Genomic DNA, 18996 nt, shown 5'->3' with positions numbered 1-18996 from the left:
AGGCATGCCCAGTCCCCTAATTGGATATCACTTTGCTTTTTTCCATCAGGAACCTGGTAAGAAAGGGAGCAAGTAAAAATGGAATGGAACACTGCGGCGGGTGCAACAATAGCTGCAAAAGATTGAGAGTGGTGGAACTTGATTTTGAATGGCCTCAAGTGTCCTCTGGGGCACAAAGAGGTTACGTAAGTAAGTGTGTTATGTCCACGTACAATCCTTCAGCGTCCTTTAGAATGTTTCCTGATAGGGGGGGGGGGGGGGGCAACAAAAAAGGCAAAATGTCTTCCAGGCAACTAGCTGCCCATTTTGGCATTTACCTTCGAGGGGAATTCGTGATCATCAGGATATTGCTCCTTTTCCTGTGCCTTTCTGAAGTTCTGAAACTCGATTATTTGAATTATTGGATCACTTCAGGATGACCTTTTGGTTGGTTTGCATTAGCAGCTGCTAGAGATTTCTATGCTGGTATGAATCCCACACCTTCGCCCTTTTGAATTTCCTTGGTTTGCAAAGTAGCATCTTACTGTACTGCTCTATGGATCTTGCTTTTAACAGCCTGGAAAATGGCATGAGGCAGCGGTCAAATGTGATTGTGCATTTCCCCTAGAATACGGCCAATCCATCTTCGTCCATCATCTATCTCTGGCCAGACGTACACTATTTGTGCCGGACAGGAGCCAGTTGTTGTGAAAGGCTGTGTACTGTTTTGGTCGAGACACTTGTTCAGATGCTGACACTTACAAACTGTATAAGAACAGTTTCCTCATACATACATAATTTTTTGCTGAGGCAGGTCGGGTAAGGCAACCATAAAGCTGGTGTGGACCTGTCATTAAATTATAGACTAACTAAACTTATTACTATAAATGCAATAGAAATTTAAAAAAGAGAACTAAAAATATATAAGTCAGTCCTTGGAATAAATTAAGCAAGCCTCTTTTTCAAATTGGATATGGTCTATAGTTCTGGAGGCACGTTTAAGACTAGCTTTACAAAGCTGCACGGAGGCAGCGTTTCTGATGTATTTGGGGATAGAATTCCATACAATTGGGTCCTGATATCTGACGCTATTTCTGCCGAGTAAACTATTATAACGTACAAGAGAAAAGGAGAAAAGTCATTTTTGCGCCTCAGTAGTCTCCTCCCACATAAAAAAGAACATCATGCCAAAACATGAGATATCTTGCTGAAAAAAGTTGAAGTCGTGGAAAAAAGCAGAAGTCGTGCCCTCAAGCAATTTAGAAATCATTTTTTATAAAAATAGAAGTCATGAAGGGGAAGCTGAAGAGAATAAATAAGTGATTCTAACTGGGCTCTGTGTGCATTTGATAAGTTATAGTTCTTTCTCATTCCAAAACATGTTAATGCTGTTCTTGAATGTTCTTTAGACCAGCGGTGTACGTGTTGAAGATGGGGGAGGTAGATAACTGACGCACTGCATAAGGGTAATGGACATGGTCATCTTTCTCGCATAAACCTTGTTTTGGAATTTTTGATTTTGACCATGTTGGCTTTAATTTTCTCTTATCCTGGACAGAAAGAGCAAGACGTAAATAAATAACTGTTGTTGCCAAACCCTGGCTACACTTTAAACTTTTATGTAATTTGAACTTCAAGATTTGGGCGGATTTAGACCTTGTGGAATTGATGCTGGATTGAGAATAAGAATGAACCTTAACCTTTGACGTTTTCTACTTTCCAAACTGTACGCGCAGGGAATATGTTGCAAGTGTCCCATAGCCTGTGCTGCCTGGTATAGTCCGGGACTATACCACTTAGTTTCATTATGTTTTCACACTTTCCTGAATGAATTTAACACTATGAACAATCTTTTACTACCTTCTCTGAGTATTCTGTCTCGCTATCTCACTTTCCTAGACTGCAATGAAGTCAAAACACTTCAACTTCTTACGTAAGTTACCCAATTTGCTTGTACAAACACGAAATTGTACGAGTATCTTGTGTGTCCTTGCCGGCGGGCAACGTTCCTAACAACTTTAAGCAGCATCTTGAAGAAAAAGGCTTTGAATTTTAAAATTTATTAAAGTTAGTAGACAGCAATATCGATATTTGAATCCCGCAGAGTGTGATACATCAGTTCACAGATACATCAGTTCACAGATTGTCCTACTCACCAAGATGGGTCTGCATGGATCAAGTAATGGTGAAATATCCCTGTTGAGGGTCGCTTTTACGCCTTGGTGTTCTTTTATTTCAATACAATACTCGTCTCTTGATTGCTAGGATTGGGATGAAGTTTATACCCCCGACCTCTGATAAGATCTCTTCCAGGCTTATAAGAATCCACGCCGACATCTTTTATTCCAAATCCAGGAACAGCTTTATTGTTTTCTTACAAACTTGTCAAATAACATGACAAGCTTTTTTAGGGGTGTTCGTTGAAGAAGTGAAACACAACTGCCTCTAAAAACTACTGCGTAGGAGGCTACCCTTTAAAAAAATTGGCAAAACTTTTATCTATGGGTACCCACTGTCTTCGTTTTCTTCACCTTTTTTTGCAAATCTTTGTGTTTTTTTTTCTCAGGAAGATCTTTGTTCTTCAGTCTCCTTTCACTGTGCCATTTTCTCCATTTCTTTTCTTGACTTGCTTAGATAGTTTATCGCCAAGAGTGAGAACTCCTTTGACGTTCACTTTTTGATTTGTTGTGAGATTCTGTAGGTTGTTCAATGATATGTCAGTGGAAGTTGAGCTGGCCTGTGGAAAAAGACCCATTGGACGCCAACAGCTGCGATGATTTTCTTCCACTGCTTTGATTTAGTGCGCAAGGGTTGTTTGCTCTAAAGGGGGAGCTTGTTTTTCTTGATGGGACTGCTAATTGCAATCGTTTTGTCTTTAATGACTGTCTTCACATAGTCCTGGTACTGTGTCTTTCTGAGCTGCTCAAGTTTAACAACGGACTTGGCTACAGCGTCATCCACACAATCTCTGCTTTCTAGAGTGACAAACTCTTGGAAGTCATCTATCAAAGCGTTCCCCATCCTTTCCTCGCCAGGAGTATTCTCCGTCGGTAACTGGAACACGCTAATACCAGTGGCATGGGGGACAAAGAGGCTGTAGATGTTGAATTGTGATCTATGTTATTGAGTGCTCCAATAGTAAAATGCCACACAGCCATCAAGACAAGTCAATCTTTATTTATTCACACGGTAAAAAGAATCATCAGTTAAGCTATAAAAAAATAAAAAAAAGCATAACACTGTTTTACATGATTGCCGTGTGGGAATCCGATATGTCAGAGATTCGATTTATGATTGCTTGTTTAAGGTGCCCAATGGAGCCAACATCCCTCATTTGCTGGGGCAAATTGTTCCATAGCAGGGCCCCACTATAACTAAAACTTCGTTTTAAATACATGTAGTTTGTGTGTGGCTTGGGCAGGTCAAGTTTACCTTCGAGATTTCTTAAATTGTGTTCTGCGTGGCGGGTAGTGAATAATTGGGACAAGCACTCACTAATTGAGGTAGCAAGCATGTCTTCCAACTCAACGAGATCCCTGTTTGATACAGCTTTGCTATGAGTGTTTTACTCCTTGTCAATGGGCATTGAATGCATGTATGATTCAAATTATTCTAGAAACATTTGCTACATGAGTGGAAAAGAGTATGAACCAGATTCTCCACACATTATAAGTAAATTTTATTTATATAGTAGCAGATATTAATTCATTTACCTTAAATAAAATTATAATATTACACTCTCAGTTGAGGCCTTTATCATTATTCATATGCTATCGATAAACTCCAAGCTAAACTTCTCAACTATGTCTGCTTTTGTTTTTTGACAAAAATTAATCTTGGTAAACATTCTCACTCTTTATAAAGTGTTACAAAGTTGAGATCAGCGCAAACCATATCTTTCTTAGTCCTTAGTTGTAATAGAAATGCATCCTGTTTTCCCAAATTATTATTTTATTAATTCAGGTCTCCATAAGTTTATAAGCATTTTAGAAATTGAAACAACATTAGCAGTCATTTTTTACACCATATATTCACTTTTCCCAGCATACAAACACGGACGGACATATTTCTGACTGTAGTTTCTCTCCGCGTTTTTCAGCAAAGAAAAGTTTGTGTTTGCAGGCTTCACGTTTCCCTGATAGAAATGAAATTCCACTGTCAGACTACAGCTTAATCCATACAAAATGTCAGATAGCAGTATACCTTGAAAAATATTTTTTCCACTTTTCAGATCATTAATTGTCATAAGAGGTCTGACTCATAATTTCAATATTCCTGCCTTTTATTCAAAATGTAAGTTTTGTCTCAATCAAAATTATTAAGATTCCATTTCAAAATGTAAACTTTGTTGTAATCAAAATTAAGATTCCATGACTCTTTTTATTATTACTGACCTTAAGCAATTAGCAATTTTATTTTCCCCGACCATTTTCCATTATGCATGTAAACATAAACAATTACGTTTGCCCAGCCATTCTTTGTTGAAACAATGAGAAATGGAACTCTGATATAAAATACCATTCGGTGACAGTGAACTATGCCAACTGTTAAGCTAACTGTTAATCATATATGTAACACAGATTAACATCACCGCCTGAAGCAACAAGCAAATTACAACCACTGGCCACTCGGTTTCTGTTAAATATATCAGCTCTTCTCGATAAAAGCGATAACGCCATTCTTCTCTCGGTAAAAGCTTGGCAGCTAAAACACAAACATGATATATATTAGCACCTAAAATGCAAACTTAATAAACACCTTTACCTTTGAGAAGCGACATTCACAGTTCGCTTGAAAATAAACCACAAAAAAAGTCGCGAATTGGGAGGATCGGGTACGATTCTGTACAAAGCGCAATAATTAATATGTTTGAGCCTTCCCCGTACTCCATCAAACCAATGTTAATAGTTGCTTTGGTCGTCAATGGATGTTTTCCATGTTTGGACACCTTCGTCTTCAAATGCCCCCTGCAGCGAGTTGTTATACATTGGAAGCTCTGTCCTTTTAGTTTTAAGAAAAACACCTGTTCTGCCCTGGTCCATCCCCCCCCCCCCTGGTCCATTCCAGAACAACCTACTCCGTGCATGTGCTGCCACCTCAATCTGTCGATGGTTGTTGATCATTTCATAACCTCCCGCCACAGCTGAGGCAAAATGCAAAGGAAATTTGCACTTGAGCCCCACGGCACGTACAAAACATGCTTTCCGGTATGGAATTAAAACGCCATTCTCGTAAAATCGCAGCAGATTTGTAAGTCGATTTGCGAAGCAAATGAAACACAGTGCGGGAAAACAATGGTAACCAGGTCTCTTCATGAGAAATTTCAAATTGTGCATTGGCAACTTCCATTTGTGCACTGAGAAATTTAAATTTTTGCACTGGCAACTTACATATTTGTTGCATACGTCCTTTCCAGATTGGGGTTCAGAAAAGTCATATCGCTCTACTGACAACACGACACGCTCACTGATATCCCGCATGGCGGGAATGAGCTGGTATATGCTGGCAGTATCTGGTGGTACAAGAGCAATACAGGAAAAGGATTGTTTATTTTTATTTTGTTCAATCAGACTCTGAGAGGCGCTAAAACACAATGAACCAGAAAAATGTAGTACAACAAACTGAGTAATTTTTCAGGGCCGTAAGCAGGAGTTTTCACTGGAGGTGTTAGCGTCTTGGCGGCGCGGGTTGGGGCCATGGGGGGAGGGATTTACCCATTTGAAATTTTGAACAATTTAGTTACTGAAGTCCACATATTTACTGTATTCTGGGAGTCATTTTAACACTCACTCCCCTATTAGGTGGATCTTTGTGGCCCACGGGGCGGTGCAGACCACCCCCCCTGCCTACGACCCTGTAATATTTGATTACTCTTTTCTTACCTGTAGGATTGTTTTAATTTCGATCAAAGAATACACAACTATAAGAATTTTGTCCTGAAAAGGAAATATGCAAAGCTTAAATTACTTATTTCAAAACCGGCCCCTAAGAGGAGCTCGATTCCACGGGCAACCTCAAGACTGGTCAGCGGTTTTCTTTCCCAAGTAAACATGGCGGTTGGGTCTCCCCTTCGACATTGAACTTCTTCTCGCGAAGAAACGTTGCTTTTCGCCAACAGGAAAGCAAAAACACTGCGTGACTATCTTCACCTGATTAGTACACTAGGTCAAGGTACATCTTGGGCGCCAGAGATTGTAACTGCTTGTGTAATCATCGAGCTAAATTCACTGAGTGTGAAGTTTTATAATATCAAGTGAGTTAACACGCTTTATATGTCCTCCCAAAACAATATTTTCTCTCCTTTAATTGGACTGTAATGCATTTAATATGATTTTTCACTTATTTTGATTCTTTTAGATATGTCTTCAAGAGAACAAGATGCAACACTTTATTTTGAGGAGTTCCCCAAAATGGAGTTAAAACATGGCGACTATGGAAATTTAGCAAGTTCACACAGCTGTATTTTTTTCATTACGAGGATACCAGAAGGTTTCTTCATGGTGTGACATTCTCTAGTGGATTAACTTTTCTGCTGTGTTGGTTTGGCTGAAATAGAACGCCTCACTTTTTCGAAATTGAAGTTTAAAGTTGACCCGTTTTTGGCTGTTTGAACAATCTGTACAATATGGGTGTCGTTTAAGTCTCGCTGCTGGCTTGAGTCTAAATCATTCTTTATCAAAATCGCTCTGGTAAGTTGAAAAGTCATAATATAAGTAACCGTAGTGTTTGTTTTGTACAGAGGTTCTTAGTTTTTATTTAATTGATCTTTAAAGTTGTGTGAAATTTAAGCCTTGACATTGGTCGTCACGAGCGCTCGCTCGGGTGAACCAAAAATTCCCTCAATGGCGAAAAAAAATAAAAGATTTGATCAAGCGGATTGTGGTTTTAGAATAGGTACATAAAAGTCTTGTCACACACAAAAAATGAGTGAAATATATTTAGCGAGCCCAATCCACCAGACCGCTCTAACGGACATAGCCTCTTAAAAGCTTAATATGTCTTTTACGACTTCACATGCAGGCTGTTTAAAAAAAATGAAATAGGCCTTTATTTAGCCTTGACTAGTACTGATATTTTTCTTCATGTTATACAGAGCAGGTGACTTTGAAAGTAAATTAAAATGAGAAATGCAGGCAGATTTCTTGCGAGTTTCTAGTGAGAAAAATTCGAATTTAATTTAAGCTTATGTGTTAAGAGAATCCCACAAAAACTACCATTAACACCTTTTTAACATAAATTTCTTGTGAGAAAAACATTTTATTCAGTTTAATTTTCTTCTTAACTGTGGGTTATTACTTGACTAACTCAAGACTGATAACCCGTACAATAATAAAACACTTACTGTTGGCTTTTAAAATGCGCAACCGAATGCAGAAAACTGAATAGTGTTGCAGATGGACTCGCACAGAACCGTTTCAGCAGAAATATTTATAAAAAGACAACAACAACACTAAGTGAAAGAGTTTAAATCAAGTGTTTCGTTTAGCTTCAAACAGCAAAAGAAACCTTCCAAACGAAAATAAAAAGGGAATGGAAACTTAAAACGAGTTTCATATAGAGATTCGGCATGACTCGTGATCTTAGGTACATTTAGCATGTCTAGCAACGGTTCTTAGAAAATCTAACCAACAGGCCTTTGAAGCCTTGATCTGCTTGGCCAACAACAACAAGCGAACTTAGTTTCAGTGAGTGAAATCACTCTAACACAAAACTTACCGTCAGAGTTGTCCAAATGCTGTATTTCTTTCCCGAGAGCTGAATGAGATCACCGAGTACTTTAACGTACCCCCTTATGTCCCTTGCAGGGTGTACAAGGAGCTGATGAGACTGTTTCTGTATTCGAGTCTTCCTGATCAGCAATACATGTATCACTTAAAACGAGTTTCATATAGAGATTCGGCATGACTCGTGATCTAAGGTACATTTACCATGTCTAGCAACGGTTCTTAGAAAATCTAACCAACAGGCCTTTGAAGCCTTGATCTGCTTGGCCAACAACAACAAGCGAACTTAGTTTCAGTGAGTGAAATCACTCTAACACTAAACTTACCGTCAGAGTTGTCCAAATGCTGTATTTCTTTCCCGAGAGCTGAATGAGATCACCGAGTACTTTAACGTACCCCCTTATGTCCCTTGCAGGGTGTACAGGGAGCTGATGAGACTGTTTCTGTATTCGAGTCTTCCTGATCAGCAATACATGTATCACTGTTTTTTTTTTTTGTCTCTTTCCCTTTCTTGGACCAGATGGTGATTGAACAGACTGAGATGGTACAGAACTTGCAACAGTTGACTTTTTCTTTTGTTTTCTTTGATTTCTGTGAATGCTGGCCCCCAGGGTTTGCTTTTTGAATGGACGACAACCTGTCAGTTTTCCAAATTTCAGTGGCCACCTAAAACATTGAAAAATATGACTGATGTAACTGCATTTGTAACTGGCCCATTACGAGACTTCCAATTGTTTGCAAGGATATGTTAATTTTGCGCTAACAGGTATAAGTATAGCATTACTAGTTATGTATGTTGATAAGACTCTTTCAATGGTTTTTTTAATGTATGGAACCTAATTGTGGATTTTGTTTGCATCATACAGACCATAATAAGCAACATCAGCATTTTGTTTGCAATTATGATGTTGTGCAACTTTAGGTTTATTTGAGAACACATTTACATGAGAGCCAAAACTTTTATGTGGAATTTGATCTACATATATTGGTCTACAAAACGGTGTCTCAGATTTTTCTTTTCTTGCTCCATTTATTTTTTATGAATTTTTAAACTTTTAAAATGGCGGAAACAAACTAACGAGAAAGAAAATGCTGATGACATGACTTTAAGACTTTCACATTATTTAATTTTCATCAGTTTACAGCTCTCAAGCAGCCATGATGCCTTGGTTCTGATCTGTTGGAATAATAAAAAGAAAAAGCAAATTCATCGTTAAATTGTTCTCATACTAAGTATATTGTAATGGAAAAGTATCAGTTTGTTAAAACTGGCCACTAAGGCAGAGAAGAATGAGATTTACATATTTTACCTGTTATTGCTGCCACTAGTGATGTCACTGGCTGCGGCACTGGTACTGACACAGGCTGGCTGTTGATGCTCTCCTTCCAGGTTTAATGTGTAAAAGAAATTAGTAAGGAAGATTTGCACGTCTAACTTGATGAAAAAACTAAAATATTCCCTTCTTTCTCAATGTTTTTCAGCTAAAAATGGAGATTATGAACTTTTAAGAAATTTAAGAAATGCCTTAACCACCTTTGCCTTGTGCTTAAGACGATCCGCTGACTGCCTCATTTCTTTAAGAGAAACTTGCTTGCTGATGATTTGCTGTAGCAAGTCATCTTTTGTTTCGGGAGCAGACCTGGCCTTTTTTGCTGTATTTGACCGCAAATGGTGCTGTAAACCATTTCGTGAATTACACTAACAACTGCATGCATCACTTCAGGAGAGGCTCTGGGTAATGGGCTCCCATTACGAGACTTCCAATTGTTTGTAAGTTTAATATATGAAATAATGAAATAAATGAGGATATGTTTATTTTGAGCTAACAGGTATAAGTATAGCATTACTAGACTAGTTACATTGTTGATAAGACTCTCCCAATGGTTTCTTTTTATGTATGAAACCTAAAAAGGTTCTGTTAAACGTTGAATCGAGTGGTAGGAGGTGAGTCAAATAAATGCCATTTTTGTTTTTAACCCTTTTTGGACTAAATGGTATTTATTTCTGGGACACCCATTTGAAGAGACTGCGGGATAGCGTGTGCGATTGGTCTTTCTTTTCCATCATCTCAGACATGTGACAAAACTGCTCCCAAACCATATGAAGAGGCGTTGACAGCCAACTGAATTGAGCCATTGTGTGGATCGACTGACATAGTGGTTTCATTTTAAATAGCTTGGACATGTCCAAGCCACCAGTCTTCATTTTCTCAATGTGAACATGATTCAGTCCTCTCTTTTGAATTTTCTTACCATTTGAACGAATCTTCAGTCTCCAGGCCCTTTTAGGACCTCCACACTGTTTTAGTCGTGTTTACAATATGTCCTCTTTATACCAATATTATAGAACGTGTATGATATCTTGACCATAGAAATGCCAGCACTTGTTTAACTGGGGAAATATGCTGCCTGCCTCTATAATTCTACGTTCATATTATTTCTTGGGACAAAATCTAGCTCGAACGTGCCCAGTGACACTCCACTGCGAAATTCACTTGGTGCATAGGTGGGAACAGGTATTGTATTCTGTTTAAATCGGGTCTCAGGGAAGACACAGAACAGCTGACAGCACTAAACATTACCAGCCCATCTTCTTCGTCAAAACGTTTGTTTTCTACCTCAAAATATTCAGCTATATTCACAGAAAACAAGGCTGAATTTCGTGCTAGATCAATAAAGGCAGCCTTAGGATCTGACCTATCTCCACTTGCTCAAAGTGGGCATCTTAACTCTTCTGTAGTAGTTTTCTGACAGATGATACATTGATTCCAAGATAATGCCACTTTCTAGACCTTTCTAAAATTTATTCACATTTATTTGATGGAAATGAACTCTTAATTTAACTTCTTCATTCCTCACTCGTTTTCTTTGACACTTTTTTTAGGGCACTTTGAAAGTCTTTATGAAATGTACATCCCGTCAGCTTAAATCTCTCAGCATACAAAACATTCTTTGTAGGTTCTTGGCTTTCAGGTAGTTCATTGATTTCCTCTGCACTATCTTCGCTTTCAGATTCCGAACTCTCCTCAGTTATGACACTGTCGTATATATTGCTATCCTTGTTCTCATGGTTGACCAAGACTTTTCCAACCTGTGGATGGTGGGAGCAGTTGCAGCTGCAGTGTTTGAAATCGAGCCATGGCAAATATGAAATCCACTCCTCACTATCCTCGGGTTCCTCAGGTTTAAGAGGAAGAGTAGACAAAGCCACATTTTCCAGTGTGTCAAAATCAGTTATCAGGGAATAAACCCCACCACTTAAGGTACGTCCAAAACCCTGGTTCCGCCTCCGCTCCCCTTTTTCTTCTTTTTAAATGTGTGTGCTTGCTGGCACCAGTGTTTCCACCCAAATTGAAATTTTATATATTATAATTTTATATAATTTTATATTTTTATGACTTCTTTTGGAGGCCCCTTTGATGGCTAAGCATGCTTCTCAGCTTCTCTACGGCATCTTGTCGCTTCTTCTGTTCAGTAGCTGTTTGCGACTTCCTTTCACACAACGCCCGAATATGCAGTCAGTCGCCCATTGCCTTGATACCTAATTCTTCTAATTCTTATGACTATCCGTCATAAGCAGGACTGACCATTTTTTCATCCAGTTCTAAAATTAAGTGGTTTCTAAGGAAACCACTTACGAGAATTCCTAAAAGATTGAAATATAGTGTAGCATTTTCCCTGCTATAAGCAAAGAAAATGCTTTGGACACATTTATTCTGCTTAGTTATAACTTTACGTAAATTGGTTTTACAAGCACTGCCCCAACTTATTATAGCATAGGATAGGTATGGATATATGAAAGAATAGTATAATTGTTTCAATGTATGAAAATCAACAAAATATCTTAATTTTTGAATAATTGCTATATTTGTTGCTAATTTAGAGGAGGAGAGGAGGAGTTGATCCCTGTGGTATTTCACAAGTAATAGTTTCAGGACTAGATTGGATATTACCAATCTTAACATATTGAGTGCGGTTATGTAGATAGTTTTCAAACCAGTTAAGGCTTATTCTTCGTATGCCACAGTGGTAGAGTTTAAATAAAAGAATATTGTGGTTCACAGTATCAAAAGCTTTAGAAAAATCTTAAAAGACACCACAGGTAACCAGCTTTTTATTCATTGCCTGTTTGGGGGTTAGCTAGTAGAATACTAGTAAATACATACTAGTAAAACAGCTAGTAAGAATCAATTAAAGTACAAATCGATCATAAGCTTACTGAATAAATGTTAAATGAAGAATTGCTTTCAGTATTTGCAAAATGACTGATGTATGGCAGGAAAACATTAATTAAAATCTTACAGGATTTTTTATTTCTATCCTAAGAGAGATATTTAAAGTTGCCTTTTTACATTTCTGAAGTGACATTGTTGACAACTGTCACCCCCAAGCTGAGCACAATATATACTTAGTTACATTATAGTTGGTACTGAGTGATATGCTTGTGTAGCAAGTGTTTCTCCATTTTGTCTTTTTATTCTTACAAAAACATGTCTCTCACCCAGGAGTTTAAAATTAGATATCCATATCTATGTATAGGCCCTGGTTCCACCCTCCTGGAGTACTTCCACAGTTTTTAGTAAAATGTCATTGAATATTTTATATTCAATGACATTTTGCGCGATGCAGTCGTTGTGTCACCCACAAATGACCACTGCTCACCATTAGAGTTCTCAGTAGCTCAGTGGTTAGAGCGTCCGACTAGTGTACGGAAGGTCGGGGGTTCGAGTCCCATCTGTGAACTCAGAATTTTTTCTGAGTTCTTTCTCTCCACACATCTATCCATTATTATTTATGAATATTTTAAAGTTTGCTAAAACAGCTCCTGATTATCAAACTCTAAAAAATGGGTGAAGCGCATCTGAATTCCCATCTGGCTAAAAGCATTAAAAGTGTGAAACACTTGTTGCACCCATAGTTAATAGAGGGAAATAGTTAGGAAGCCTGGCAAAGTTCTTTGTTGTATGTTTTTGTTCGCTGTTTTGGGGGTTCACCCTGCACAAAACCTGACAAAATACAATAGGTGGTTACGTTTGTTCGTGTAGCTAACCCCAATAGAAACATTGCGATTATGTAACTCACGCATAGTGTATGAGCACAAAACAAAAGATTTGTAGGGTCGTGGACCTTCCAACCTAAATCAAGTCCTCTTTGTTTGCTCTCGTTGATGTTTGCGGGCTTCCAAACCATTTTCCCTCTATTAACTTTGTTGCACTTAATCATTTTTTCCAATCATTTCCCTCATCTTCACTGGGAAAGATCTTAAAATAAATTTCGTTAACATTTGATACCTTAACTGGGTCTAAGACCAAGCGACCACGGCCGCCACTCACATTCCTGTTCTCCAACTCATCTTCTTATTATAATAATAATAATAATAATAATAATAATAATAATAATAACGACTTTATTACAGTATATCCATTTGACATGGCTCTTCATCTGTAATATGCTAACTACAAAAATAATAATAAATTAAAAAGTTAAATATTTAACAGTAAAAAATAAATCTACATTTTTTTTCAAAGACGTCTGACATGACGTGCGTGCGACCACGGGAAGTGTCCTTTGAAAATTGTTTGTGTTCTTTGCAATTCCGTAAGGTGATGGGCAATTTTCTTCTTTAAAAATGGCCTTTACCAGTTTTAAAGAAAAGTTAAGTTTAGAAGTGGACATGTTTTTTAATTCCTTTATCTGGCGTTCCATTCTGCATCAAGCGCCGTTCTGCATCAGGTGTTCGTTCTGCATCAGGTGAGATGACATCTCTGCCTTCAGGCGTGGATGGTGGTTGCTCCACTTCGGCAGTTGTTGATATATTACGCTGCAATAACAGCTGTATGATGTTGTTTAGCAGCTGACTGTGGATAATGGAATTTTGATAGATCTGACTTATTTTTTGTTCGGTTTGAGTGGAGAAAAAGGCATTTTCATCTGGTGAGGAAAGGAAACTAGATTCGGGTGAAAAATGGAGAGGGGAAAGTCCACTTTGCACTCGGTTTTCAGGCTGAGGGGTAGGGAGAGGTCCACTAGTGGAAATAGGGGACAATAAATTTGAAAAACTGAAACTGGAGGACACAGGGGGAGGGTGAGGTCCACTAGTGGAAATAGGGGACAATAAATTTGAAAAACTGAAACTGGAGGACACAGGGGGAGGGTGAGGTCCACTAGTGGAAATAGGGGACAATAAATTTGAAAAACTGAAACTGGAGGACACAGGGGGAGGGTGAGGTCCACTAGTGGAAATAGGGGACAATAAATTTGAAAAACTGAAACTGGAGGACACAGGGGGAGGGTGAGGTCCACTAGTGGAAATAAGGGGAATAAGGCTTTCATGGGAAGGACTACTGGGTAACTCTATCAGGATGGAGTTCCTTTGCTGCTCATCGGCAGGAGATAAGCTTCTCTTTTGGCCGCGTGTTTCCATCGTGACTCTGCTCTGCAGCCTCTGCGCCTATATCCTCCGGCATCATGTTATGGCGTTGTTGCTTAAGGGAATCAAGCTCCTTTTCAAGCGCCTTTTCAGCACGCCAGAGAACATTGATTTCGTCTGAAATATTAAAATAAACCACAGTTTATACCGGCGATTGTTTTATGTAGCTATAAGTTGCATGTGCATGATTTGAATATTTTGAGACGCTGTTGCTGAGGTCAGAAGTACGTTAATTAATTTCAAAATGGTAATTACTTTGTTTGCAATTGGAAAACCAGTCACAGAATAAACTTCTTGCTTCAAATCGAGAAGACAGCATATTGCACAGTAGTTTAATTATTACGTGCATAGTTTTTCTGTAGTAAGTTATCAAAAGTGCTTTTTTCGCCTAACCGTCGCAAAAAAGTCGGAATTTAAGAATAAAAGAAGCACAAAGTATACTACTGTGTAATAAGTTTCAGTAATACTACTGTGTAATTCATCCCCTTAAAAAAATAAGTGTTAAAAAGCCATTTGCAGCTATTTGGCAAAATTTTACGTTTAGACTTCCCGTGGTCACACGCACGTCATATCAAACGTCTTTGAAACTCAACGTTTGACAGCCAATTAGAGCACGATTTTTCATCATGCGTTCGTCAACCAAAAGTCATGGAAGGCCATTTGCAAACCAACTTTATATCACTCGAGTCACTTTTGACTGGTTCTAAGCTAAAATATTAAGAAGTACCTACCGTCCATCTGCATGATTTTAACTGGGACTAGCTCCGTTTCGCCCTTGCAAAGAACCATCACTACTTTGCCTACTTTTACATGGCACCTGTATCCCTTGGCGACAATGGAAGTTTGCGCCGTTCCCTGCTGATGGCTTTTGGGAAAGTAGAACATGGTGTATTTGTAAACTTTCTCCCGGAGTCTTGGGCTCATTTTGCTGGCAAGAAGTAAATTCATTCTGAAAGAACGTAAGAATAGTGCATAAAATTATTTATATCCGGTTCATTTTTTTGAGTAGGGCGGTTAAAACACAAAATTAAGCAATTTAAGCTTTTCCTCGGGAAACTTTTAAATGTAAGCATTGTCCTAAAAAGGCATCCATGAAAGCAGATTAACTTCTTATTTGTATTAAGCTTAGATTTTGGAAGAGAAGCGCACTTAAAAGCTTGCAAATGGGTCGAAAAAAAGTCGACAAAGCTCCACCATTTTGATCTCCCTGCTCAAGATGGCAGGCAAAAATCACAGCAACTCTCGCGGATTTGTTTAGTAAAACCGAATGACGACTGTGGTCCTTGTGTGAATCATTTAATTATGTGATTATAAGCAAAAACAAGAACGATTTTCTGATATCGGTTTTTATCGATTCTTAAAAAAGCCTTTAGGAACTGCTGTTACTATGGCAACAAACAGTGACGTCAAGTTTCAGATTTTGAATTATTCGTGGCTTGTTTTGTTCATGAATTAGCTTCTGGTGTATGGGAAAATCCGATTTTTCAGAGCCCCAAGGGAAATGACCTCTGGGAAGAAAAAAACTGGGTAGATCGATAAATCGTGGGTACAAAATAAGTGTTTTTCAAAGAAAGGAAAACGTTCGACTTATCTGGATTTTCGACAAATCACCCGATCGAGAGTTCCAGAATTCAGGATATCACTGTATGCTTTGTGAAAGCGAAATAACTGCATTTTCTCAATGCTTTAAAAGGTTAAAACGATTTCCTTGTCTTTAGCACAATTGTTTAATAAGCTAAATATGAGGTGAATTTATTAAAGCGCTGGTAGTTGTATTGTAAATTCGTCTACGTCGCTCACTTAAGCTTAATTTTTTTAAATTTGATTTTATACCTGTTATAAGCTTATATCATTCTCACTGGGGAAATCCTCAAACGACATTTCTTTTAGTGATATTTCTATTAAGTTTAGTTATGCCAGTCAGTATAATCAAGATTTCAGGAACAAACGTTTTTCCAATTGTAAGCTAAACTTTTGGTGTCAGTCGCAGCCAGAATAAATTTCGGATATTATAGCGCTAAATTGGCTTTCTGGCAACGCGATGGCGCCTTGGAGAGATGCTAATTAAATAAACTAACAGAAAAACAGTTGCAGTACAACTGCTTCATTAAAAAATTTTCGGCAAACGTCAGTGAATGTGGAAATTTTCTTTAGTGAAAAAGGGAAAACCTTACCTGATCTGGAGTTCTGTAAACTGCAGCAACTTGTTGAGTTAGTGTTCAGCCCGGGGTTCAGCCTTTTATACATTGCCCATACTACGGCACCCACGGCTTTGAGACAAGGAAAACACATGTAAATGTTGAATGGGATCCCCAAAATAAAACACTGACACATGAAATTTAATTCAAACTTTTTATTTTTTTGTGTCCTTTCTTGCAACAAAACGGAAAGTTTACATCAAAATTTTACGCACCATTTCACGCGAAAAGGGTGCGATAGGAACGCTCTCAGGGAACGAAGCAAGGCACGAGAGGCTCCACAAGGGAACTAAATCAAGGCACGATATGCACGATCATTGATGCGCTGTCTCAAAGGCACAATAGGCATGATAGGCCTTGTTTGTTACACCGGAAGTGAGGATTTTTTAGCATTTTTTCAAATTCATTTTTCAATTACTGCACGCTTAAAACCTCATGGTGCTTTAAATTAGAAAAAACGAATAGTTGTATCTTCTGTCCAAACATGACAGAACCACAAAATAAGTGGGCTTCTGTGAATGATAAAATACAATCAAACACAAGTTAGTAGTAAAATATCACGCTGATAGGCAACACCGTGCGCAGGGCCAAACAATCACGTTTGCCCAGCCATTCTTTGTCGAAACAATGAGAAATGGAACTCTGATATAAAATACCATTTGGTGACAGTGAACTATGCCAACTGTTAAGCTAACTGTTTATCATATAGTAACACGGATTAACATCACCGAAAACAGCCAGAAGCAACGAGCAGCTTACCACCACTGGCCACTCTGTTTCTGTTAAATATATCTAAAACAAACAAACAAACAAATAAGCTTAAGGATTTAAAAAATCACATATAAAAGACATAAAGGCACCTGCAAGCTTACTTCATATACCTCATATGGGTAAGAGTGAAACTGAATTTCTGAGATGCAAATAACACTTAGGGGACAAATAATTAGAGCTACCTCTTCTTGATGGTGGGTAAAAAAAGGTAAAAGCTTGGCATCTTAAACACAAACATAATATATATTAGCACCTAAAATCCAAACTTAATAAACACCTCTACCTTTGAGAACCGACATTCACAGTTCGCTTGCAAATACACCACAAAAAAAATTGCGAATTGGGAGGATCGGGTACGATTCTGTAAAAAGCGCAAGGCTTTAATATGTTTGAGCCTTCCCCGTACTCCATCAAGCCATAGTTGCTTAGGTTGTCAACCGATGTTTTCCATGTTTAGACACTTTCGTCTTGAAATGCCCCCGTCTTTCCTCCGACTTTTTTTGCAGCGAATTGTTCATACGTTGGAAGCTCTGCCCTTTTAGTTTTAGGAAAAACATCTGGTCTGCTCTGGTCCAAACACATTTGCGAGGGCTGACTTCTGTCGTCACGTTCTCTGTGCATGTGCTTATGGAATTAAAATGCCATTCTGGTAAAATTGCAGCAGATTTGCAAGTTGATTTGTGATGCAAATGAAGCACAGCGAAGATGGCTGCCTTAAAGTGCGAGAAAACAATGGTAACCAGGCCTCTTCATGAGAAATTTTAATTTGTGCAATGAAAAACATTTTGGGCACTGAGAAATTTGACTTTTTGCACTGGCAACTTACTGTGTATTTAAGTTTCGAAAAATTGTTTTTGAATCCAGTTCTGTTTCTGGAATATAGCCGAAAAATATATTTTCTCTGCTCACTAATTCTCTCAACATTAGATCGTTAGTTTATGACCGGAAAATAAAGAAAAGTTGTAAGAGCGGGCGAGCCTACATTATTTCAATCTGTTTCAAAAGTGATGTTAATAGTTCTTAACTCCAACTCATACTCGCAAAATTCAACCATTTAATTAAGCAAGACTCCAACTACTCTGGTAAACCAATGTTCACTACATCCCACTCCCTGCGTAACTGAATTGTCTCCTTTGGTGACCCCCCAGGTGGACCACCTTTATCTTCCATATAAGGAGTTGGCCACCTTTGGATCTTACGAGCTTCACGATCTTACGATCAAAGGGATTATTCTCCTACCCATGGTATTATACACATAGTCCCAAATGCAAATTAGCCTAGCTGCAGGCACACCCACCCCCAAAGGAAATGGGTTTTTGTTGGGGGAGTGGGCACGGGCCCTGCAATTGAAAATAAGTTTAGCAGCCAGGACTTCTTGGTTCAACAAAAGCTTGGTTACCCATGTGTTGTAAATAAATTTGAACAAAAACGAAAGAAGACGAAGACTTGTTAGTTATTGGTTTTATATTTAGACGAAATCCACTTATCCTATAGCTAATGGACTAAGGTGGTCCGAGGGCCAATAACTAAATCAGCCAATCAGAATACTTTACTTTTGGTCCCGCGAGGGCCAATATTTTTCAAGTATCGGACCGGGTTTTGTCTTGGATGATGCCACGTTTATTCCTGCACGATTTAGCGTACAATTTTTTGCAAGATTTCTTCTGAGTTTTTATTGTCTTGAAAATGATATGACCTTAAACACAGAAATAATTATAGTTCCTTTAGCGTGCGTAAAAGTTTTGCGTAAAAGTTTTGCCGCACATTGTTTTCCACGACATCTACTGGGTAGCGATTCTAACTACACAAAGTTTCTGGTTGTGCAATAAATCTCTTATTAACCAATCTTGCTCAGGACGGTTCTGGCCAGGGGTCTTTTTTTTGTATGGACCTC

General features: G+C 38.3%; 2 protein-coding genes across 2 annotated transcripts in view; one reads left to right on the top strand and one right to left on the bottom strand.

The window, feature by feature from the left end:
- LOC144650224 (uncharacterized) overlaps nucleotides 1-18996 on the top strand; it is a 196785-nt gene that overhangs the window by 152334 nt on the left and 25455 nt on the right. The window lies entirely within an intron of this gene.
- Nucleotides 13322-17907, bottom strand: LOC144648706 (uncharacterized). The gene is made up of 4 exons (XM_078508188.1): nucleotides 17285-17907; nucleotides 17091-17123; nucleotides 14865-15082; nucleotides 13322-14250 (listed from the first exon to the last, which is right to left on the bottom strand). Exons 3-4 carry the CDS (start codon nucleotides 15079-15081, stop codon nucleotides 14084-14086), a joined length of 384 nt encoding a protein of 127 aa, XP_078364314.1. The 5' UTR covers nucleotide 15082; nucleotides 17091-17123; nucleotides 17285-17907; the 3' UTR covers nucleotides 13322-14083.

Source organism: Oculina patagonica, chromosome 4, assembly GCF_052425735.1.
Source record: "Oculina patagonica isolate OP01 chromosome 4, crgOcupat, whole genome shotgun sequence".
NCBI classification, from domain to species: domain Eukaryota; kingdom Metazoa; phylum Cnidaria; class Anthozoa; order Scleractinia; family Oculinidae; genus Oculina; species Oculina patagonica.
The sequence above is the reverse complement of the archived record's forward strand: the minus strand, read 5'-3'. Positions and strand labels throughout refer to the sequence as shown.